At 40.5% G+C, this 25900-nt stretch overlaps 2 protein-coding genes across 6 annotated transcripts in view; both read left to right on the top strand.

Moving 5' to 3' along the window:
• The window catches only part of TMF1 (TATA element modulatory factor 1), a 35613-nt gene extending 22464 nt beyond the window's left edge, over positions 1-13149 (top strand). Inside the window, exons 10-17 of one of the 5 annotated variants that reach the window (XR_013636023.1) lie at positions 625-781; positions 1742-1934; positions 3843-3912; positions 3997-4089; positions 5467-5604; positions 6331-6477; positions 6581-6797; positions 7510-7592. Coding sequence is in view for 3 of the 5 variants with exons in the window: in XM_073351056.2 (XP_073207157.1) it covers positions 625-781; positions 1742-1934; positions 3843-3912; positions 3997-4089; positions 5467-5604; positions 6331-6477; positions 7510-7635; positions 9406-9549 (1068 nt within the window). In the remaining 2 variants the exon portion in view is untranslated. Of the gene's footprint in view, positions 1-624; positions 782-1741; positions 1935-3842; positions 3913-3996; positions 4090-5466; positions 5605-6330; positions 6478-6580; positions 6798-7509; positions 7636-9405 lie in introns of those variants that run through there. The other 4 variants (XM_073351057.2, XM_073351056.2, XR_013636024.1 and 1 more) reach the window with 4 other exon arrangements.
• A 3273-nt stretch (positions 13150-16422) lies between these two features.
• EOGT (EGF domain specific O-linked N-acetylglucosamine transferase) overlaps positions 16423-25900 on the top strand; it is a 32950-nt gene continuing 23472 nt past the window's right edge. The window contains exons 1-3 of the mRNA XM_073351055.2: positions 16423-16704; positions 19819-20043; positions 25095-25195. Of these exons, the coding sequence (XP_073207156.1) occupies positions 19834-20043; positions 25095-25195 (311 nt within the window). The 5' untranslated portion in view covers positions 16423-16704; positions 19819-19833. The remainder of the gene's footprint in view (positions 16705-19818; positions 20044-25094; positions 25196-25900) is intronic.

Raw genomic sequence — 25900 nt, 5'->3', positions numbered from 1 at the left:
AGATTAGTCTAAATGTGGCCTCTTCTTGGGGCCTGTGGAGAGAGTATTGCCTAATGAATGTGTTAGCACCAGGAGGGAAATAACTTGATAGCAGATCCTGTTGAGGTGTGAAGTGGTTAGTAAAGAGTCAAAACTTGAACTTTTGGTAGGGACTAATTAGGGGAGAGAAATCCCCCAGAATGGAGTGCTCTTCTTTCTTCTCAAGTAATGGCATTTTTAAAATTGAATTCAATTTTTAAAATTGAAACCATAATATGCTGTCAGCTAAGTATTAAGGCCTGCTAGATGAGGCTTGTCTTCTGCTTAATACTGGAAACTCCAGTTATATACTAACACAACACTACCATCAGAAAAAGGGTCCTTTGGCAATTAAATCTTCTTCTACTGTCTGACTTTAAACACCAGACCTGTTTCCTAATGACTTGTCTAAAAAGTCACTCCAGCTCTTGATGATGTATTATTCTCCTCTAACTTTACTTTATTAAAAAAAAAAGTGCAGTTTTAATAGTAGTTATTGTAGAACATGTAAGGATTGTAGTTACATTTTTAGCTGAATTTTGTGGTAAAACTTAAACTGTCATGCCGTGTTAAGGTTTAATGGCATTGAACTAATTCATAATTCAGAGACTCCAAGAAGCAGAGAATCGGAACCAAGAACTGAGTCACAGTGTTACATCTGCCACCAGGCCACTTCTTCGGCAGATCGAAAATCTGCAAGCAACACTGGGAGCACAAACCTCTTCATGGGAAAAGTTAGAAAAGAACCTTTCTGACAGACTTGGTAAGTCTAGCTTGTATGTAGATTTTAATGTATTGTGTGACTGTCGGGGAGACACTAGATGGCAGTAATGTAGTGAGAAGAGCATAGACTTATGTCTAAAGTATGGGAGATCTGGGTTCAAATGTGTATCAGTAATATAGGATGATACATAGGTGTGTTGCAAGGGTGCTGTGAGGCGTGATTTACTGAATTTGTAAAAGACTTGAGATGGTATGGTAGTAGTGATTTATATAAGTGAAGAGCACTGTATGTGTATATATAGAATTTTAAAGGAGAGGGGCAGGAGTGAAAATGGACCAACATCTTGAATGGTCAGATGTGGTTTTTGGATTCCATGACCTGGGCTCAGCTAGTATAATTTACTGTGTGACTGTCCAAGGCTGTGAAACAAATATATTTCAGCTGCGTTGAGGGTTGTAATGAAAAACTGTTGCCCGTTGGATGAACAAAATGACAATGGAATAAAATGTCCAAAGCCACAGGTAGGGTATGTAAATGTTTCCTTTAATTATGTACTCTTCAAAACTAGAATCTCAAATCCTCCTTGCCTGGCAATCCTCTCTACCGCCAATTGTATATTCTTGTTTGGTGGCAGGCATACTGCCACCAATCAGTTCTCAAACAGTGCTGTATCTACTCGTCCACAATGAGGCCTTTACCCTGCTATTACGTGCTTCTCATGGCTAATGCCAAGATGTAATTGCTTACAATATTTTGAATGCTGTTGAAAAGACTACATTTCTCATGAAGCCTGGAAATAGTACAAGAATAAACCTTTATAATGTTTGAAAAATAGCTGAATTGCATCTAAACATTTGGCAAATATGCCAAACATTTCAATTAGACACCTAAATAGTTGGCTCAAGTTTTGGATGACTGACTATTTTGGCGTAAAAGTCAGCTAACAGTTGTTTTGTTTTTTTATAATGGATTGTGTATTTACTCTTTCTTGGGAATTAGGTGAATCTCAAGCCCTCCTGGCAGCAGCAGCTGAGAGAGAACGTGCTGCTACAGAAGAACTTCTTTCCAATAAAATTCAAGTGTCTTCCACTGAATCACAGAATAGCCTCTTGAGGCAGGAAAACAGTCGCCTTCAGGCTCAGCTAGAAGCAGAGAGAGCCAGACTCAAGAAACTGGAAAATGAAAACAATAGGTGAATTGGGTTAAGTTCTTGGCTCATACACGTTTCTTTAGATTCATATGGAAATGAAAGGAATATACTATCAAGTTTTTGTGTTTGAATAGGAAGACTTGCCCTTTTGTATGTATTTGATAACTACCATATAAAATACTGACTGTGTTGCCGGCCAAGTTTTATGAAGGAAGACACATACAGAGATCCTTTTCTTTATTTGATACCTGCTACTTTCAGGTCACTTCAGCTCTTCTGGGCTATCCATGTACCCTTAGGGTTCCTAGAGGCACTTCTTATGCATTGAGCCTTAAATCTCTCACCTCACCCAGGACCAGTCACTCTCACCTACTTTATTTGCTTTTGACAAGAATATTAAATAATGATAATTGGTGGCAGGAACCGTAGGCTTGGGGAGGCTATGCCATCCCAAACAGCCAGATGTGGCTCTGCCCCTAGCCCTGCCCCCCCTGCTTCCTCCCATTCTGCATGCGCCCCTCCAGTCCCCTAGCCAGTACTGGCCATGGCTGGGGCTGGGGCTATGTCTACGCATGCCGCCCACCCTCCCGGTGCTCTGGGGCTGGAGCCGGTGGCTGCAGTGGGGGAAGGGGCGGGGCCTCGGGTCGAAAGGGTGGGGCTGAGGGCTAGCTTTCCCCAGCCTCTGGTTCATGTGCCACCCATGATGATGATCTCTTTGGCCCTACTCTTGCAAGCTGCTTTGTGTAATTGCAGTCTGTGAGCCTCCATGCAGGCACAAGGGTCCATCTGCACAGAGCAGCTTGCAGGATTGGGACATTAGAAAGCATCCAACATCTTCTCCAAAAAGAAATTAAATCAATCAGTTATCGCATGCTAAGAAGTTGAACTGTGGCAACGACTATATTCTTAAACATATTCCTGCTTTTAATAGTAGAAAAACAAGAAAACATGTCCCTTGAAGACTAATGCTTTTTGGTGGCTCCACGCCACCACCTTCTGAACTTCTGCCCTGATGCATTTCCACCAACATCCAATACAGGCCTCCCACCTCTGCCTCGGCACAGACACTATTGTAGAAGCAAACCTGAAGTCAGTAGCAAAAATATTAAGTAACTATGAATTACCCTTGTGAAATTCTTCCTCTTGACTATGTCTCCAACAAACTGTGTTTGTTTCCCTTTTAACCCCCTGGGCTGTTCCTGGGGGGAGGTGTGCTTTCCTGCATTGGGATTCCAGTTCATATCAGGAAATTCCCTTTTCAGCATCCTGGTGGTACATTGGGAGGATCAAAATACTTTGGTGATCTTTCAGTAGACTTCATCCTATCTAGTCAACTACAGTTTCTTCCCAGGCAATCTACCGGTCCTAAGAAATTCTGACACCTGGGATAGTTTTGCCTCCTGGTTTCTGAGTTTAATTGTGTTAATTTGAGGAGTCATATGTCCACTTCTGTAGTATGCTTACGCTATTTTTTTGTATGAGAAATAGTTAAAGATAAGTTATTGAAAGTTGCTTTAAGGTTAATGTAAGTATTATTGGTTCATGCAATAGTAGACCAAGTATCCAGAATATTAAAGCAGCATGCACACAACAAACGAAGCGTAAGAGGATATTGCATGGAAATATAACAAGTGGTTAAACAGAGGTTCTTAAGATTAGCAAACATTCTAGTAGCCACATGCTACTTACAAATCAGTGTGAGGGTATTTTTCTAACATCGTAGAGAAATAGTTTTAGTTCTCCATTTGGTAATACAAATCAATTCTGTTCCTGATGCAGTTAAATATTAAGCTTAAATATAGATATATATTTGTATAGGAAACAAATATTGTGCATAATGCTTTTGTCAGTTTCAGTAAATTATTTTTCTTTGTGGGAACCTAAAATAAAAACATGAAGAGAAGATTGTCTTTCATAAAATTACATTACTTTTCCCTTTTTTCAATATAGATATGAGGTTGAATTAGAAAACCTGAAAGAGGAGTGTATGAAAACTCTTGATGAAGCAAAGAAAGAAAAGGTATTGGTTAATTCAATATTGCATTGCTTCATCATAAAATTCTGAGTTTGCAAGGGATTAAAAATCCACATTTCCTCCTTCTAGACGCTGTTAGCTACTCAACTGGAAATGGAGAAAATGAAAGTTGAACAAGAAAAAAAGAGAGTAATTTTTGTACAAGAAACAGCAAAGGAAAAGGTATTTAAATTTGCTTTAATGTTAATTCATGTGTTTCAAAAATCTTATTGGGTCACATGATGACCGAGCAAGTCTCGAATGCTAAAATGTCATATAAACAACAAACAAGGATTTAGAGGATCTAGCATGGTAATGGCATGAAACTAAGTGTCTGGGACTTCTCTGCATCTTTTTTTTTTTCCTGTGAATTCAATGCTTGTGTGAAAGGCACTGTATTGACAGTCCTGAATAATTCCTCTATTTAGTCACAGAACAAATGAAACAGGGATAGTATCAGCATAGGTTGATCCACACTGTTGCACCAGTGTGCCTTTGTCCTTACCTTGAGGGGCATGACATTCAATGTCTGGGGCCACTGAAAAACTCTTGCCTCTGCTGATACTACCAGCAAGGTGCCGGTTAATTCTAGTTGTGATGCGTCTGTGTGATATGAATGCTGGTCTATAGGCCCTGACTCACTTTGTTTAGCATAGGTTACCAAATGCCCATCAGTTGGCAACAGCTTTCAGTCACTACCAGTCAGCAGTTGATATTCTAACACCACTCTGTCCTCGCTGTTAATCTCCTAGTTGCTGCAGTTCTGAAATCGAAGTCCTGTTCAAAGTTATTTACTTCATCCTTAAGTCAACATGTATTCAGTTGCTGACTGCAGAGGATGTCAGCCTATTTAGAAAAACTCGTCAGTAACAGAGTTTAGCCTCAGAGATCCTGAGTTTGAGCATTGTAACGCTTTTTAAAAAATCTCTTCACTGTCCTTCATCCAGGGAAGAACCTACTTTTTATTTAGGGTGTAATTTCTGTGAGGCACATGAGCTCAGCGAAACACTTAATTGTCTCTAGGGCTCATGTACTTTTGTGGTCTTAGGCCAGCATTCTGCGGTGTGGCTACTGAAAGACCACTTCCCTTTGCAGTAGGTAGTAACGTCTGTTTCTGCATAGCCAGGAAAGCCTAAGGCAGTAGTGGGAAACCTGCAGCCTGTCAGGGTAATCCACTGGTGGGCCGCAAGACGGTTTGTTTACATGGACCATCCGCAAGCATGGCCGCCCGCAGCTCCCAGTGGCCGCAGTTCACCGTTCCCAGCCAGTGTGAGCTGCGGGCTGGTCAATATAAACAAGTGTCTCGTGGACCGCCAGTGGATTACCCTGATGGGCTGCAGGTTGCCCACCACTGACCTAAGGAATTGAACTTGGGCTAGATGTACTAGTGACACTGTTAAATCCACTTCACTGTTTAAACTTCAGTTAATATACAGAAAAAATGAATTTGTGCTCTACATTTGGGAGTGAAAAAAGAGACCCCATTATATGCAAAAAGGTCTGTTTGTTGTCTTCTTCCTCAACAATCTTTGTTCCTTGTATTCACTTTCTCTTAACTAGCTGTTGTATTTTTCAAAGGAGCGCAAGTCATTTACCTTATCAACAGTGGAAACTGTTTCGAGTACTCCAACATTGTCACGCTCAAGCTCTATAAGCGGAGTTGATATGGCAGGGCTTCAGGCATCCTTCCTCTCTCAGGTAATGTATCATTTATCAATTGATGTTTTTTGATAAACCATTTTGCTACCTTTTGTGTGTTTACAATGAATTATGTTGGAGTCTTCAAATAGTTTTATTGGCATGTTAATTTTATCTAGCTAATAACTGCTTTGAAAAAATAGTGATTTCAGCTATTTTGCTTTCTTAAACATACCTACAAAATGTCTAGGTTTGCATAGCATTTGAACGAGGATGCCTGAGAGCACATTTAAAAAAATATAGTAGAATAATGTGGAGAATATAAACTTGAAGTGCTATTCACGTAATTCGTTCCAAAGTGCTTTATAAAATAAGTTGACACTATATCTAAAGTTGACTCGACTGTTAATCCAGTGATTCTAGTTTAGTGCACCACTCACTCGTGACACACTGCCACTGTCTTGATGCAATCTGTCCAAAGGCAGTTGCTTCTGATGACTTTATCTATGAGAATATAGAGATCTATGCTAGCCAAATGGCAGTGGTAAGGGTGACATGACAGCAAGCAAACTTGTCATGACAGCAAGCAGCTTTGTTTAGCTATTCAAAATGAGCTTTTGTTTGGAAGGAATATATTTGAAGCATTGAAACTTTTGACTCTAATGATGACGGTCTTCATTTGCTGTTTGTATTGAATCAGTAGGCTCTTGCTTCTAGTGCTAAAGTCTTCAAACGTGAAATAATCTCAATGTCCGATCTTGTGGTTGGTTCACTTTTTATTTGTAGGATGACCCTCATGATCATTCATTTGGGTCAATGTCTACAAGTGGGAGCAATCTTTATGATGCTGTAAGGATGGGAGCAGGTTCAAGTATAATTGAAAACCTGCAGTCGCAGTTAAAACTGAAGGAAGGAGAGATTTCTCACCTACAGGTACTGTGAGAATCACTTTAAGTTTATTGTGTGTGTCATAAGTAGAAAGATGAACATGATTTTACTTTACTGGTTTGTTTTACAAAGTTTATTTTACTGATAGCTGTGTAGGGTCTGGATGTGCAAACAATGGTTTTGTCTTGCACTGATGTAGGGACACTCCTCCCCACCCATCCCCCAGGCAGTTCTGTTAAAGTCATAATGGGCCATCACAAGAGACGTAAGCATGCATTACCTAGTTTTTGGATGAGGTGGATCAAGTAGACTCTACCTGGCTATCTCAACATTGATCAGGGTTCCAGGGAAAGGTGAAGAAAAAGGTGAGGAGTTCGTGTTGAATGCTGTTTCATAGGGCACTTAATTGAAGATGCTTTAAAAGCAGTATATCAACGTTCCTTCCCCTGTCCATCTCTGTGTTACCTGATTTGATTGCTTCTAGTTTCTACTGATCTGGGAGTGAAAATCCCCAAGACTTAACATAGTGGAAGCGTAAGGAATACTAATGTGAATTTATGTGGCATGCAGGTTGGAAAATAAAGAAACCACTTAAACGTGTGTCATTGTAAACCTGTCTTAAACTTGAATAATGTGTTTTTTCATGTTTAAGGTGTATGTACTCAGTTTAGCAAATTAACCTTGAGCTTCAATTTTTATGTATGAAAGAGCTCTTTAAATTGACACCTTACCCCACAGCAAATACTGTCTTACCTATACTATATTATTTTCTTACTTTATAAATCTGACATCCGCTTGGTACTGTCTATATCAGTGATACTCAGACTGAGGCTTGCGAGCTGCAAGTGTATCTTTAATGTGTCTCCTGTGGCTCTTTGCAGCACTCTCTCTCTTTTGGGTAATGTTGATAGCTATTTTGGCTCTTGAACCACTGAGGTTTGAGTATCACAGGTCTGTATAATAAATTGACTTCCAAGATCAATCATTCTAATTTTTTTTTTAATGAAAAACAAAGTTAGTAACTTAGTATGTCACTCCCAGCACAAAGCTCTAACTGTTAAATGCCTGTTATCTTAGCTGGAAATTGGAAACCTTGAAAGAACTCGATCAATAATGGCAGAAGAGCTGGTTAAATTAACAAATCAAAATGATGAATTTGAAGAAAAGGTAAAGGAGATACCGAAACTACGTGCACAGCTAAGGGTAGGTGGCTTTCATTTATATAAATCAGGTGAGAGATTGACATGTGATTTATGAAAACTCTTTTTACTAAGTTAATCATTCATAAATAAATATGTAACTCTGTAGATGCCCATTGTGATACTTAATACAAAATCTCTTTTCATTAAAGTTGAAAATGTGGTAAGAATCACAAAGTATATTGAATTATTAAAAGTTAGGCAGTGGAAAAATAACTCAAAGTAATACAATTTTAGACTTGAAAATTAAGTGCTCTTTTTACAGTAAAACTGATAAATTGGTTTGTAACTTCATACGATGCAGTTTAGAGACGGATGGATTTTGTCAGCAGATTTTGCTATATTGCATGGCAATTATCAGTTACTTTCCAAATTGATTTTCAAATTGTTATGCTAGTAAACATACAGTTCAGTGAGTGTGCATACCTATAAAAGAATCCATGTTAAGAGTTAGGAATTGTGATATGCAGAGAGAGCCATAATTTCATAATTATGCCCACTGTCAGGAATACTAAAATATGTCACATCATCAGTATAATTGCATGTGTAAACGACCACTTCATAGCCATATAGTCACTTGCACACACAGTTGTCATAATTGTATACTGAAATTAGGCATGCATATTTTTGTGCTCAGAGCATTCCGAACATCTGGCTTGGAGCTCATAATTTTTGAGTGAATTGGAAGTCTTGAGAGCCAGCATAAGAATTAGAGTATTCCATATGAGTTTAGCAAAACATAACCTATCACAGTAAAGGTTTGATCCTGTCTGATCATGATACTCATGGAACTAATAAAATAAATATTGCACATTTTTAATCCACTCTTATTACTTAACTTCTTGGGTCCTTTTTTGTTGTTGTTCTGTTTAAAGAGAACACACACATGCAAATCTTTTGAATTGCAATTATCTCATTCTGGAAAATGATTCATTCTTTTTTATACATGCAGCATGTTAAATTTTCAAACCAGAAAGTTTTTGACACTAAGCTTCTTCCTACAACAAAATCTAGTGATGGTTTGCTGAATGTTCTCTCCTTGACTCATTGTAAGTTATGAACATTAACAACTGCACAATGTTCAGACTGCTTTGTACTACGCAAAAATGAAGGAAAAGCACTTCTGAAACTGTTTTTGGCTTTCATGTGTACAAGCGCTTGTAAAATCTGTGATGTGAGAGAGATTTAAAATTGAATATTGTAATTTAAAGTGACCTGAATCATGTAGTAGATGCCTTTTCATTAGATGATGATTTGCGGACCTTTCCAGATTATTTTACTTTGAAATTCATATAGAAACTACAGCTGCCCACCTGCTGAATGGAATGCTGTGAGCAGCCAACCTCTGTGTTTAAGCCTTCAGTTACATTTCAAGAGCTTAGTGGTCTTCTATAAAACCCTTAGTGGTCTGGGGCCTGTTATCTGATATACCAGAGAGAACTTGCAAAAAGTGCCTATTTTCTATAGAGACTTGGGCATTAAAGCCAGAGTCATTTATGAAAATTTTACTCCCTCACCTCTTTTTGCTCTTTGTAGTTAAAAATCCTGCCTTTGGAATTTGCTTCCTTTCACAGTTCCCAAGAGCACACATTTGGTGATATTCAGGACACAATGCAATATGTGTTTATATGGGTTAGCATTAGTTTAACTTTTCAGCTTTTTTAATACTTAAAGCATGATAGGCAATGTGTTAGACAAATAATGAAAACAAATATATGGCACTGCTTTTAAATTGGGGAAACAGCCAAATAACCAAAAGCCCATGTTATTCTAGGATTTGGATCAAAGATACAATACTATTCTTCAGATGTATGGAGAGAAAGCAGAAGAGGCCGAAGAACTTCGACTGGATCTAGAAGATGTGAAAAATATGTACAAGACTCAAATAGATGAACTTTTAAAACAAAGACACAACTAATTCCTGCTGAAACTGTAACTTTCCAACAATGACATTAAACTGTAAAGAGTGATGTTTATGTAAATGCAAAATTCAAATGCCTTGTAAAAAAATGTACTATAAAAATGGGATTATATTGTAGAGTTCTTCTGTGGGGAAAAATCATTACGCTTTAACAGTGTCTAGTACTGTTGGCAGTTAAATTATTTGTGCATTATTTAAAATGTGTTTAAATAAAACCATCCCTCTCTATTTAAGGTTAACCAAAAGGTGGACCATTATGTACAGACAGTAGCACAGAGATTATTTGACTAATGTAATGTTACCTAACCATACAGCACTGGAAGGCGTAAGGATAATGTAGCATGAGGCTTTATTAGACCTGCCCCTGATAATTTGCAGATTACTGTTTTACACGCTTTCATGGGTGTACAGATAAGAGTTAATGTTGGAGGATTTTTTTAATGTCCTGAACATTTTTTGTATGATTTTATAGTACAAATAATAGTTGTTTTTTTAACATGACTATAAATAGCAATGACTTGCTGTGTGAAACTAAAGGGGGTAGATATTTTAGGCTTAGCTTTTTTTTATTAAGTGAAAATTTCTGATTTCTACTTTGGGGATCTTGAACATGCAAGAGTAACAATTTCATGTTTGTAGACAAAATTTTATCTTCATATAACATCTTTTATCTTCACTCCCCAAAGCAAGGAGATTGACTCAAGACTGCTACTCTTGTTCTTAAACCCACTGCTCCATCTTGAATACTCTTTGTGCTGCATTCCTGAAGCATAACGGGGCCATTTAGAGACAGTTTTGCCTGTAACTGTAAATCGAACTAATGTCAACTGCAATAAGCAAGACAATTCTTTTGGTTCTTGTAATTTTGGGTGCTGCTTTTTAACAGTACTGTTTAAAAAAACAAAAACAAAAAACATGTATATAAAATTCTCTTGACACAAAATAATTGCTGCTGCTCTTCTGTAGCCATTCTTGGTCAGTCTGTCTGTCTTTAAACATTTTTAAAAGTGGATTCTGATGTAGTATAATTTTTAAGATAGCCTGAAGTGGTTAGAAAAGATCTCCCATTTAGGAAAGGCATTGGCTAGGAATCAGATAACAACCACATAGCTTAGTGTATAAAGAGCTACATTTCAGGTCATGTGTCAGAGGGAACTTCTGAATCAGACCCTTGGGAGTGCTGAGAATTAGCTTGCCTTCTTCCTCTTTGCATTCCAGACAGCAAATAGTTCATTACATCTCAGATTTGTAGCAACGATGGATACTTACAGTGTGAACTATGCTGCATATGAAATTAGCTGCTTATCATACCACTGCCTGCAATCTGAGAGATTTCTCTCTCTTCCTGTTAAGTTACAAATGCATATTAAGTGTCAGAGAATAGTCCCTAATGTGTTATAGCTCGGCATTAGTTGGACTTAATGGGACATTGAGACTTGACTGAGGCTTGGTCTACACTAGAAACATATATTGGTTATAACTTCATCGCTTAGGGGTGTGGAAAATCCACACCTCTGAGCGATGCAGTTATACCAACCTAACTCCTTGTGTGGACAGCACTATGTCGATGGGAGGGCTTGGGAGCCCTCCTGTTGACATAGGTAGCATCTTCACTGAAGCGCTACAGCGGTGCAGCTGCACCACTGCAACCTTTTAACTGTAGACAAGCCCTGAGGAATCAGCCTCTTCTAGAGAGATACTTCTGTAGTAGGGCTTTTCTTCTCAGGGTCTGCCTGCACTAGGTATTTCTGCACTGATGTAGCTACTCACGTGTAAAACGGCGTTTGCACTGGTGCAATTTACACTTTCAAACGAATAACATCTCTAGATTGGAGATCTGCACGACAGGAAAAAATCTCCAATGTTAGCACTAAGGTTTAGAATGAAATATTTAGAGGATTCTAATAAAGCAATAGAGAATTGTAAGGATGCTAAAAGTTATAAAGGCCTGCATCTGTTATAGTAATGTTTAAAACAATTTAAAATAGCTGTTTTGTCTTGTGGGTAGTGAATTCTTATAGTTTCTTTTTCATCATGGAAACTAATATAGTTCTTATACTAAAAGACAAACTACGATTTTGCTTTCTTAAAATGACATTCAATTGCTGGTAAATACAAAATACAGACTAAAAATGTTCACTTATTTTGCAGAGGGTGAATCATCTACGGGTTGGTTAAATCGGTTTAAATTCTGATATGTAAATATTTAAAAATTGAGCCATTTGTAATGGAACCAATGTTCTAGTAGAGTTAAACTTAGTTTAGGGCAGCAATTAAGAATTGTTTTCACATAGTAGTTTCCCATTACAAATGAGACAGCCACTCATCCAGTAAAAAGAATGAACAGGTATCTAAAAAATGAAGATAAACTAATAGTGATTTATTCTTAGTAGACAAGTCAAGGACTACTCCCAAGAGAGAGATGCATCTAGCTTGGCATTTTTATTTGACATGATTGCAGGTGCTTTTCTAAGAGACTGTTCCATGCTTAAAATATGAGGGGGTAATTTTCAGTCAAAAGAACTGATATAGCAACTGCTCTATTCACTAATAACTGCAAATATTTTTCAGATGTTCTTTTCAGTATTGAAGAGAGTGAATAAATGGGAAAAAGTAGTGTACATTCTACATTCACTGTTTCTTCATTGGTTTTAGATATAAAGTGATATGTCACGTACTTCAGGCCCAGAATTTAAGTTTTACAAAACTTGACAGAGATTTTATAAATACTTTGAATTCAGCCATTCTCCTGCAGTGAAACCATTCACTATACTAGTGCAGTAAATTCAGAAAATGAAACCGTCTAATATACTTTAATCATCAAAGCCTTGTGAAACATAAAAAGTAAATAACATACATGGTAAAAAGTAAAATTTTCACCACTACATTTTAAAAGTTTTGTTTTAATGATCTTGGGTGTAATATTGTTAGTTGTTTCTTTAAAACATTTTAATATACCGGTGTCCCTTAGATGCAGTGCTGTTCTTGAGATTGTGTAAGAGAAATTTTTTTGGGGAAAAATGGATTATAAAAAGATTTTGGAAAGGTCTAACTTCTATTCAAATTAATAGATCAAAATATTACCCAAAGAATAACTGTTTTGTCTGTATCTGTTACAGTCTCCAGTAATAAATACTATATGAGTGTGAAGAAACATTACCATTTCAAGACTTGCTCAAAGTACATTTTTCAAATGGGGCCTGTTCTATAGCCCACTGAAGGCAAGGGAAAGACTCCTGTTGGCTTTGGATTAGCTCCATGGATGTCTAATAGGGAGAAATGAAGGTTCAGTCCAACACTCATTTACTTTAATGAGCATTGCATTGCATCCTTAATGAACAACCGGAGTAGATGTTCCAAATACCATCTACCTGTATGTGTGTAAAAAAATTTATTTTTGCTAAAGAAAAGTTAATTTGTCCTGTTATGAGACAGTTTTTGTTATGGTTATGTAAAGGGCTACAACTATCTTGAATATAAGACAGAAAGTGGATTAATATACTATGAAAATTGAATATTTCAATTCTGATTGTAAAATAATGTAAATAACCTGTATAAAAAAGGGGTTGGGTAAAATAAAAATGGATGCTAATAGTGTGTTCCTAGTTTTCTGTAATGAAGACTGAAAACTAACTGATGGTAGATGATTCTTTGCAAATGTCAACATGGCAGCCTGCAAAGAAAATATCTTAGCTAATTTAAATAAGCAGCCCTCAAAAAAATGAACATTGAATTGAACCAGGGTTTCTGAACACTTGCAATTTTTGTTTGTGCCCCAATATCTAGGCACAAGAGGATGGCTTACCAAATGTAATTCTGAATTTTAATGCTGTTACAGGATTAAGATAATGCAGAATTTGGACTAACTTCCCTTTAGGCTGTAAATGTAAAGTATCTATCAAATGACCCATTAAAATTAATGGGACTTAAATTTATGCTTAAGTGCTTTGCTGAATAGAGATGTGAAGACAGATGGTCCAGTGGTTAGGGTGCTAGCCTGTGACTTGGAGGAGCTGGAGTCAGTTCCCTGCTGTGCCACAGATTTCCTGTGTGACCCTGAACAAATCACTTAAAGGTTTGGCCTTGGTACCTCATCTGTAAAACAGGGATAATAGCACTTTCCTACCTCACAGGGGTCTTGCAATAATATATTAAAAGGATGTGAGGTGTTCAGCTCCTATGTGAATTTTGTTTCCTCTTAGCTTATAGACACTTTTTAATTTTAAGAAAAACGGAAATGTACTAACATCAATAAATTGAACTGTGCACCAACATTGGGTGGACCAGTATTAAATAATGTTACTGTAGGTGACAGTCCTAGAATGTTAACCCTAGTCCTTTAGTTCCAAAGGTCCCTTTTCTAGCCTTTGCCCTTCCAAACTGAAGCACAGCATCAGAGAGATCCAAAGACTGGCCAATGGCATTTTCAAGCAATAAAATAGCAAGTGATGTCATTCTCTCGTCCGCCATAGTCAATCAAAGATATGTTTTAATTAGCCTGAGCTTCAAAAAGCTGTGCTCACCGCTTGCTACTGTGAATGGCAGTGTGAGCAGAATCCCCAAAGCTATCCACACATTAGGAAAAGTGTCCTTCAGCTTTGCATTGTGAATGAATGGGAAAACTTGGGAAGCACTCTCCACTCCATGTTGCAAAATGTAACGGATGTTGTCCAATTCAACACGGAGGTCTTTATCATTGACGTCCAAACATTCCCCATGCGTCAGCCTCCAGTGAAGATTCACACAATTGTTCAAGAATGTTTTCCTGTCCGCCGGCAGCTTACTAAGGTCATACAAAAAACCCTAGGTCTTTTTGTGGTGCTTTATTTGTCCAAACCTTTCTTTGATGGACACTTGAGCAGTGTCAATAAGCAAGCAAAAAACCTCCCTCTTGAAACCTTTTTTTCTAAGGTTCCCATCACTTCATCTCTGCCCTCATAACCAACCGGTCTCTTCTTCTGATGAATATGTGTTTCCTTGAAGACAGGCTCAACTCCTAAGTTTTCTGGCATTTCTTCGGTAGCAACATTCTATTTTCCCTTTTGTCGCTAACAACAAAAACCGCACCTTAAACCTGGTGCCCCCCTACGCCTGGCACTGTAGGCAGTTGCCTGCCCCAATATCCGGCCCTACCCTGCAGTACTTAGAATGGCTTTTGAAAATAAAAAGGTTGCATTTTGGCCACTGAGATGCTGTGCATATTGAAGTCAATAGGAGTTTGCCTTTTGACCAAAGCAGAAGCCATATCTAAGTAGGGAAATAACTTCAAGACTGAAGGAAATAAAACAATGGTCTTTTAAATGGCTATGTTTCCTGTTGGTCCATGATAGGAAAGGCCCTTTTCCGGTACATCCTGAAAATACCATCCTTATCCTAAGCACACCAAGAGGATAGCTCTGTTATAGTACTTCATTTATGTTCTGCTTTGTACATGGGTAAAGGGAAGATAATTGGAAGGTCTGAAATGTACACAGATTTTTAAAAGCATTTAACATTTATATTGCAGTAGCATCTAGCTGTCAAGGAGGTCAGGGCCCTGGTGGACTAGATGCTATGCAAACATGGTAAATAACAGTCCCTACTGTAAAGAGCTAAAAAAGAAGACACAATGGGTAGATGAGACAAATGAGAAGGTGCACAGTTATATGACATTTGTCAAAAATAACAAAGTAAACCTTAATCATGGGTGCAGATACCTGGGGAGGAGCTCCAGCTCCCTTCAAAATTTAGTGAATGCATTAATAAATAAGACACACAGTCTGGAACAGAAGCTTATTTATCTCACTTGATTTAAAGGTGCACACATTCTGTCATGGTACACAAGTATTCATTAAAGTGCTGTTCAATAACTGTTATTTTTAACTCTAATTGTCCTGCCCGCCCCCCAATAAAAAAAACAAAGTTGCTTAAAGCTCCTATTCTCCAGTCCATTAGACTGATCCTTATGGGCTTTGAACATGACAACTGAAAACAAGCTCCAAGAGCTGATAAAGTGTACAGAAAAAGCCTGCTTTACGTACTGACCTTTGCGTTGGTACAGCTATGTTGGTTAGGGTTATACCCGTACAACAACTAATGTGGCTGCAGTTAAAGCGATATTAAGGCACCTTATTCAAATATTCAATCAGTTTATTCCCTTTCTCAGAAGTAGCAGTAGGCATCGTGCAGTCTCGAGAGACCACGGGTATAGGCCCTGAGAGGTAAAGAATTGACTCAACTGATTTTATGGCAGACGTGAATAAGAGGGACAATCTACCACATCGGTCACATTTAGAGGTGATGTTTCAACCCTTTGGGCTCTGCCTTCTACAAGCTCTTTTCGCCTCTGTTAAGATGGACTGCTTCCTCTTCTAACTTCCCAGACCTTTTTTAAACTCTTGTTTCCAAAGGGTGCTGTCCTGAATGTGATGTATAACTCCGTTTACACAGCTGTGTGTGTTAGTGGTTTAATTCTGTAGTACAGTATAGATCAGGGGTTCTCAAACGGGGGTTGGGACCCCTCAGGGGTTGCAAAGTTGTTATATGGGGGGGGGTCGTGAGCTGTTCTCCTCCACCCCAAACCCTGCTTTGCCTCCAGCATTCATAATGTTAAATATATTAAGTGTTTTTAATTTATAAGGGGGGGCGTCGCACTCAAAGGCTTGCTATGTGAAAGGGGTCCCCAGTACCAAAGTTTGAGAACCAGGGGTAGTCAGAGTATAGTGAGTGGTACCATTTAGGGTTTGGACATGGTCCCTATTGCTAACCGCTAACCGCAACCGGGGGGTGTCCACTGTTCCCCCTAAGCTGGGCGCATGCACACAGGTCCTAAACCCTGCGCCCACGGCGAAACACCGCGCGCACAAAAATTTGCACAGAAGCACAATTTGCACAGAAGAGTTTTTTTTTTTTTTTTTTGCGTACAGGGCCTGTCAAAAACTAGAGGGAAGGTTGGGGCTGGCTCCCAGGACACCCAGGCATCAACATGAGCCAGTTAAGTGGCCATTTCCTTCAAAAGCATAAGCCCTGCCTGAGAGAGCTGCTCCAGGGAACCGCGGCCCAGGGCCAGAGCCGGCGGGGTCGCACGCGCCGCAGGTGCAGGCTTCGGAGTCAGCCCGATTCGCTGGGCAGGACCCGGCCTCCCCGGGAGCGGGCGCCCGGAACGCGCGGCAGGTGAGGTTGCGTCGGGCTTAGACTCGGTCCGCGGGGATCCGGAGCCGCCCGCCGCCCCCCTGGCCCCGCGGCTGCTGGCTGCGCTGGGTGGGATTCCGGGCGGCCAGAGGCCCCGCTGAGGGGCGGCTCCAGCGCCGGGTTCCAGCCCCCCGGGGCCTCAGGCCCGTCCGGCCTCCTCGCCGCCCCTCCCCGGGGCTGGTTTCCGGCGAGCGAAGCCAGCCGGGCGGGGCTGCCCGCTCCGCTCCCCGTGCGGCGCCGGCTGCGGCAGGGAGCCCGGGCGGAGCGGCCGGGCTGGGCAGCGGCGCCATCCAGCTCCAGGTGGGAGAGCCGGGGGTGGGTTTGGGGGCGTCCCCCGGCCTCGGGGGCTGCTCGGTGCCTCCCCCCTTGGTGGGGGGGGGCTGGTGCTGCTGGGGGGGGGCTGCCCCCCAGGCTGGTGCCTGCTGCTGGGGTGGGGGAGGGCTGCTCGGTGTACCCTGGTGCCTGTCTCGGGGGGGCCCAGGGTGGCTGATTTGGGGCATTTCTTCTCTCCTCTTTCACTGGGGGCTGGCTGGGTGCTGCTCTCCCACCCTCGCTCCTCCCCGGGTGCTGGCTGGGTGCACGCACAGGCTCAGGACCTTTCCCTCCCCGCCCCTTACTGGAAGTGTGTGTGTGTGTAAGTGGAACTGGCTCGACTTGGGGGTCTGGCGCTTGGCATCTCCCGCTCAGAGTTTGGGGAGGATGTTATTGAAATTGTATTGGCTATTGTATATTTGTAGGGGCTGTGTTATCTACCATCCCCTTCTACGCTGAGGACTGCTTTTTCTCTGTTATCCAATGGGTCTCTGGAGAGCATTAACTCCTGTTACTTGCTCCTATTTAAAACCTGGAGCCCCTTCAGAGGCAAAGCTGGAGAAACCTCTTCCATTCTTCCTGTGCCACACCAGCATGGGCTTGTCCTGGTGTCAAAGAAAGGGCTATAAGTGGCCTTCCAGGTCATTGGTCATCCAGCACTAGCGGGAGGAGGGATTAAAGCAATTTGAGGGTAAATTTGAGCAATTTGAGGTAAACCTTGCCTCAGTTAAAGCAGCAACAAGTGTGACAGGCTACTTTGAATTTCCTCTGCCTCTGGGTTTGTGGCGGTTGAGAGGAAGTACCATTTTTGCACACACTAGTGTCCCATTACTTTACGGGGCGTCAAATTTGTCCTACAGGCAGTCGGGTTCTATGAATGTCTAAGGCACTTGGCACCTTGCAAAACTGCCCATCAGTGCCTTAGCTCAGGTCATATAATCTGTACTCAGTGAAAGGCTCCATGAATTTATATTGTCTAGGCATTTGTCTGCCTGAACAGACTCACTGAGTTTGCAAGGAGCCCTGCTAACCACATTTCCCACCTCTGATATCTTAAACTTAGCAGCGGGTAACTTCAGAGTTCTATTCCTTGTGTCTTGTCTGGTTACAGAGCCCACACCCCTCTGTGCTGAAAGGCCAGCCTCATTTTTAAGAGCAGAGTTTAATTTTGCCTCACAGTTAACTAATGGGCTTGTTACAGAAAGTAGCTGTTCAACTGCAATCAGTTGCAATCCACATTTGGTCCTTCATTTGTGAGCATGAGTTACCGTGGTCCCAAATGATGATTGCAGGAGCAAATTCCAGGCTCAGAATTGAATGTCCCTAAAAAATTTAGTTGTCTTGATCCATTGGAGACTTGTAACTGTAGAAAAGGGAGCTGTGGTTAGAGAGTTCATCTCAGATGCAGGGAGCTGGTTTGTGTTTCCTCTGAGGAGGAAAATGGTGCTCCTACTAACACTGATTCGTTTGGTTTGGGTTGGTCTTCTGAAGACCCTTAGATAACCATGGTAATAAATCCTGTAGGAAAGGGGAAGGTTGCCTAACTGAAAGCTTGTCAGCATAGGAGTATGACTCGGAGAGGCTGGGGAAGGCAATATTTAAAGCTATAGATTGGGCTCTGTGCACAGCTTTAACAGCTACAAGTGTATGATTAAAAACGTATTGACAATTCTGCTTATTGAGTATTCTCAAGGTTTGATATTTTTGTATGTGAGATTTTCTATGCAAAATGTATTTAATTCTTCCCTGTATTCAGAAAATCTAGAGCAGTTCTCCTTGAATGGATAGGTAAGGCTGACAGCAATATTCCTGGTTTCAGAGTAGCAGCCGTGTTAGTCCGTATTCACAAAAAGAAAAGGAGGACTTGTGGCACCCTAGAGACTAACCAATGTATTCGAGCATGAGCTTTCATGAGCTACAGATGCATCCGATGAAGTGAGCTGTAGCTCACGAAAGCTCATGCTCAAATAAACTGGTTAGTCTCTAAGGTGCCACAAGTCCTCCTTTTCTTTTAGCAATATTCCTATGATTCAAATAGCTTTAGTAGTTTACAGATACATTTATTTTAAAACCAGAAGGGACCATTATATCATCTAGTCTGACCTTCTGTATAGTACAGGCCACAGGATTTCCTCCAATTACTCCTGTTTTGAGCCTAATAACTTATTTGACCATTAACGTGTATCTTCTAGAAATGCATCCACTCTTGATTTGAAGACTGGATATACGTGTATTACATTGTTATAATATACTCCTTGAAAAAAACAAATGTGCAATGTTAATAAAACATAACCATGCTGATGCATTCAGAAACTTAGATGCCATATTGAGGTTGTATATATTGCCATTCAACTAGCTGATGCATTCCCACTTTGTGCAAGGAAACAATTTGTACTTTCCAATGGTCCCTATTTTTTTAAAAGTTTATTATTTATAATCTTAAAAAATGTAGGCCGTTTTGTAAAACAAGTTCTTCCTACAGTCCAGATACAATATAGTCTATATATAGTTTCCTGATTTGAACACTCAGGATTCCTTGGGACTTGGTGAAAGGCAACACACCCATTTCACATTGAATTTGAGTTGGCAATGCTTAATAAGCCTTCATGACTAATGATTCATTTTTTCAGACAATCCAGAGACGGTACAAATTAATCTCAGTGCAAGTTTGCCCTGCCTAGGAAAAAGCTGTATGGTCCAAGACAAAATACTTAAAGTGTATTTATTTGACAGAATATTGACCAATAGATATGTTATATTACTGTTTCTCCACTTTAACTGCAGGACTAGTTGGCTGCCATGCTAATGTTGCTTGCGTTTGGAGTGCTGCTTCAAGAAATCCTGGCTAATGCCCAAGATGAAAATCTTACTGAAATCAAAAACATTCCAGAAGTTCCATTATATAGCTACAAAAGTATCAATGTACCAGAAGAGCATATTCCATACTTTCTGCACAACAATCGGCATATTGCTACAGTCTGCAAGCAGGACTCTCATTGCCCATATAAAGTAGGTATTTCTATGTTTACTCAAATGTAATTTTGGGGTTGCTTATTCTTAGAATCATAGAAGTTAAAGATGGTACTAAGTTGGTCTACTTGCCAATGGGTTGCTCGTCTCTGGGGTTAGAACTGCTCTTCCTTAAAACTACTAAGCAGTGCTCTTTCCTGACTTCCATGCTGTCACAACGATGGGGGGAAAAAAGAATAGGATTTGATATATAAAGAGTTTTTTTTTGTTAATTGCTGTGATGGTCTGTACCCCTGTATTCACCCATTGCACACTATTCTTATAATCTTTGTACAAGTATGTCTTGTGAGGTATCATTTGAAAACTCATAACTCGCTGGTCAATATTGTCCTGATAAAATGTGTGTGGCAACATTGTATGTAAAGTTATATGATTCCGCTGTATAGTGTTACTAAGACATATTCCAAGTCTGGGAAGCAGCCAAACCAGTTTCTCAGAGACAAAAAGCCAAGCTGACACCTCAGCCAGATGTCAGCAAGGTCAAACAAGCCTCACCTGCTTAAGTGGCTATTCATTGTCAAGAAAAGGGACATAGGTGGTCTTAAAAAGAAACCGCTTAGGGTTCCCATCCTCACAGACTTTGTGTCTCTCCTGAACCTCAGCTGGAGATGCTTCTCGAAGAAGGGAAAGAAATATGTGAAAGGAGGGCAGATGCCTCAAATCATTCCTCCCTTTCTCTCTGCCTGTGGAATCTATGACACCTGAAGATCAAAGGAAACAGATTTGGGCTGGGGGGAGGGATCCTGGTCAGTTTGGATGAGCTATTACCAGCAGGAGAGTGAGTTTGTGTGTGTGGTTTTTGGGAGGGGGGTGAGAGAACCTGGATTTGTGCAGGAAATGGCCCAACTTGATTGTCATGCACATTGTGTAAAGAGTTGTCACTTTGGATGGGCTATCACCAGCAGGAGAGTGAGTTTGTGTGGGGGGGTGGAGGGTGAGAAAACCTGGATTTTCTGGAAATGGCCCACCTGATGATCACTTTAGATAAGCTGCTACCAGCAGGACAGTGGGGTGGGAGGAGGTATTGGTTCATATTCTCTGTGTATATATAAAGCCTGCTGCAGTTTCCACGATATGCATCTAATGAAGTGAGCTGTAGCTCACGAAAGCTTAAGCTCTAATAAATTGGTTAGTCTCTAAGGTGCCACAAGTACTCCTTTTTCTTTTTGCGAATACAGACTAACACGGCTGTTACTCTGAAACCTGTCTGAAAGAAGTTTAGCCAGTAGGACTGCTGAAACATGGGGTGAGAGAGACCTGACTCTGAATTCATTCTAGTTAGGTGTTAGTTACGTTTTACTTTTATTTTCGTTGTAACTAATTCTGACTTTAAGTGAACATAAGTAATGAGCCATAAAAGTCTATTCTCTTGTAGTTAATAAACTTGTTTTTATCTAAACCAGTGTGTTTGAATTGAAGTGTTTGGGGAAACTCCATTTGGGATAACAGGATTTGTGCATATCATTTTCTGTTAATAAGATGATGGACTGTATATGAGCTTGTGTTACCCAGGAGAGAGCTGGGCAGTACAAGATGTACATTTCTGGGGAAAGTCTGGGACTGGGAGTTTGCTGGTGTTGCTCTGCTGTGTAATTCAAGAGTGGCTGGCTGCAGCGCTCAGACAGTATAACTGGGAGTAACTTAGAGGCTGGAGGCTACGGGTGAGACCAGGAGTGGTAGCTCTCACAGTGTGCAGTATAAATGGCACCTTAGCTTAGAGAGCAGAGGTGACACAGCTGTTTATCAGTCCAGATTGTATCCTAGGTATGTCACAGTGCACGGCAAGGAGGGTGTGTGCATAGCTCGTTATTTCAAATGAGGTTTACACATTAAACATTGGTATAGCAATTTTAAATGAGTCTCAGGTATGGCTGGGAACAGTCAAAGAAAGTTAGTTTGTTATTTTCTGTTTGCTTATTTCGGGTAATTGAAGTAGAAACAGTAAAGCATAAAAATGAGCATCACTGAAACAACTATGAAGCTACAATTAGCCAGATTAGAGGCAGAAGAAAGGGAGCAAGAATGCAAATACCAGAAATGGCAGGCAGAAATGAGACTGAAAGAACTAGCTTCTGCACTGGAAGCTGCCCACAGGCGAGCCATGGAACTGAGACTACAAGAAACTGAAGCTCATAAAAGAGCCAGGGAGCCTAAAGACAAAGAGGCTGAAGAAAAAGGAGAAGGAGAGGAAAAATAATTGGGACCTGATAGAAAAACATGGAAAGATCCCAGAGTTACCAACATCTCTCTCCACTCAAGGAACCCTTAGCTTGGACAAGTCGTGTCCTGCAGTTGTGTCCTGTGAGACTGCATTGAGGAATACGTCCCCACTTTTCAAAAGCTATGTGAGGCTCATGTATTCCTCAGGACGAGAAAGTCTCCACACTGATTACAAAACTGTATGGTAAAGCTTTAAATCTATTTAATGAAATGCTAATTCAGGAAGCTTTTGAAATATTTTGAATTTAAGAAAGCTGTTTTACAAACATTTCAGATTGCTCCAGAAATGTATAGTTTGACATTTAGAAATCTTAAAGAGTGATTTCAGAGTAGCAGCCGTGTTAGTCTGTATCCGCAAAAAGAAGAGGAGGACTTGTGGCACCTTCGCGACTAACAAATTTGTTTGAGCATAAGCTTTCGTGAGCTACAGCTCACTTCGTCGGATGCATTCAGTGGAGCTGTAGCTCATGAAAGCTTATGCTCAAATAAATTTTAGTCGCGAAGATGCCACAAGTCCTCCTTTTCTTTTTAAAAAGAGTGCCGGCATGAGTCATTGTGAATATGCTTATAAGATGTATGACTTAGTGACAATATGAGTGAAAGGGAAGGGGGCTGAGGATTATGACTAACTGCTTGATCTCTTTGCTCAGGAACATTCCTTGAGTATATGAACGAAAGATGTAAGGAGCAGCATGTGGGATAAATCTTTAAAATCTGTATTAGAAATGGCCACTCTGGCTGGTGCCTCTTGAGCAAGCCCACATGTCCAATGAGCACAAGCCACAGAAGAAGGGGTACAAACCCAATGTAAAGTTGGAATCCCTTTTTGCCCCTGGGAAAAAGGAGGGTGGTTGGGAGCCTACATACTCACCCCCACCCCAAATCGTTCCCTTCCTAGAAAACAATAAAAAACAATTACCATGTAGCCAAAAGAAACAGGCTTGTTGACACTGAACAGCACATTCAGACGTGTGAAAGAAGCTCTGTATACTAAATACAGTTATTAGAAATTTTCTAGACTTCCTATCGGGCTGGTTGTCACCTCCAGACTTTGTCAGGTGTATTGAAATTTTAAGTGCTAAGGCTCTAATCTTACAAGCACTATATACGTGTCCAGCTCATGAATATAGTCCTATTGAAGTCCATGGGAATAATTCTTGTGTATAAAAGTTTGTGTGTGTGTGTGTGTGTGTGTGTGTGTGTGTGAAAGGTGATCTACTGAAAGGTGAACTGTCAAGTTGGAGGGAGATTACCAGTGGAGTTCCTCAAGGATCAGTTTTGGGACCAATCTTATTTAATCTTTTTATTACTGACCTGGGCACAAAAAGTGGGAGTGTGCTAATAAAGTTTGCAGATGATACAAAGCTGGGAGGTATTGCTAATTTAGAGAAGGACAGGGATACCCTACAGGAGGATCTGGATGACCTTGTAAACTGGAGTAATAGGAATAGGATGAAATTTAATAGTGAGAAGTGTAAGGTCATGCATTTAGGGATTAATAACAAGAATTTTAGTTATAAGCTAGGGACGCATCAACTAGAAGTAACGGAGGAGGAAAAGGACCTTGGAGTATTGGTTGATCATAGGATGACTATGAGCTGCCAATGTGATATGGCTGTGAAAAAAGCTAATGTCGTCTTGGGATGCATCAGGAGAGGTATTTCCAGTAGGGATAAGGAGGTTTTAGTACCGTTATATAAGGCACTGGTGAGACCTCACCTGGAATACTGTGTGCAGTTCTGGTCTCCCATGTTTAAGAAGGATGAATTCAAACTGGAACAGGTACAGAGAAGGGCTACTAGGATGATCCAAGGAATGGAAAACTTGTCTTATGAAAGGAGACTCAGGGAGCTTGGCTTGTTTAGCCTAACTAAAAGAAGGTTGAGGGGAGATATGATTGCTCTCTATAAATATATCAGAGGGATAAATACCAGAGAGGGAGAGGAATTATTTAAACTCAGTACCAATGTGGACACAAGAACAAATGGATATAAACTGGCCACTAGGAAATTTAGATTAGAAATTAGACGAAGGTTTCTAACCATCAGAGGAGTGAAGTTTTGGAATAGCCTTCCGAGGGAAGTAGTGGGGGCAAAAGATCTATCTTGCTTTAAGATTAAACTCGATAAGTTTATGGAGGAGATGGTATGATGGGATAACATGGTTTTGGTAATTAAATATTCATGGTAAATAGGCCCAATGGCCTGTGATGGGTTTTTAGATGGGGTAAGATCCAAGTTACCCGGGAAAGAATTTTCTGTAGTATCTGGCTGATGAATCTTGCCCATATGCTCAGGGTTTAGCTGATCGCCATATTTGGGGTCGGGAAGGAATTTTCCTCCAGGGCAGATTGGAAGGCCCTGGAGGTTTTTCGCCTTCCTCTGTAGCATGGAGCACGGGTCATTTGCTGGAGGATTCTCTGCTCCTTGAGGTCTTCAAACTACAATTTGAGGACTTCAATAGCACAGATATAGGTGTGAGGTCTTTTTTAGGAGTGGTGGGTGAAATTCTGTGGCCTGCATTGTGCAGGAGGTCAGACTAGATGATCATAATGGTCCCTTCTGACCTAAATATCTATGAATCTATGAATCTATGTGTGTGTAAGACTGGGGCCCAAGATATAAACGGGTAATCTAAGCAGTTCCTTGTGATAATGTGGTGTGAGAAAACGTAAAATTGAAAGCTTTGTATGGAAGACTAATTTCAAAGAGATAGGGTATTAGCCAACCGTTATTTGGAAGTCAGCTGAAATTTGCTGAAATATAACCTAATAAGCCAACAGTTCACAATGGGGAACTCCTGTGTTACAGAAATACTTGAAGAATCTAAAATCCTGCTGGGGCTATGAGAGATCCTGCAAGCCAGAATACAGGTTTGGATACCCGGTGTGTGATTATGTTGAAACGGGATGGTAAGTTTCCATTTTAAATGTATAGAAGTGCAGTGTGTCCCTAACATATGACGCTGTTGTTTGTTGGCTATTGAGTTAACTTAGTTGTTTCAAGGCATAGTGCAGTGTTCTCTGCCTAAAGGAGGATATTGTCATTACTCTAGTCTCTTCATGGAGACCTGCATAACATTGAACTTTTTCAGGGGAAAAAAAAAAAAGTATTCTTTGAAGTATTTCATGTCATGATATTTATGCAGACTGGCTAGTTCAGGGGTCGGCAACCTTTGGCACGTGGTCCATCACGGTAATCCGCTGGCGGGCCCCAAGACATTTTGTTTTCATTGACTGTCCGCAGGCATGCCCCCACCTCCCGCAGCTCCTAGTGACTGAGGTTCGCCATCCCTGGCCAGTGGGAGCTGCATAAACAAAACGTCTCACGGCCTGCCAGTGGATTACCATGATGGGCTGCATGCCAAAGGTTGCTGACCCCTGGGCTAGTTTGTTATAATACAGCCTTAAATTCAAGTACCTTTTTCATAGCTTAAAAAAAGAAAAGCAAACTTGATGTTTTTGCCTGTATCCAGTTGATACGTTTCCTGTTTTGAAACTGAATGGAGATGAAAACAATACACTGGCTGGCTCTTCTGTTCTGGTTTATGTATTAATAACTTCAGCTTATAAAGTAGGCTTTCTCTCCTCATGAGATGGTTGTCAGACTCCTTCTGT

Source organism: Lepidochelys kempii, chromosome 7 (assembly GCF_965140285.1).
Source record: "Lepidochelys kempii isolate rLepKem1 chromosome 7, rLepKem1.hap1, whole genome shotgun sequence".
NCBI lineage: Eukaryota > Metazoa > Chordata > Testudines > Cheloniidae > Lepidochelys > Lepidochelys kempii.
This window is presented reverse-complemented; position numbering and strand designations above follow the sequence as displayed.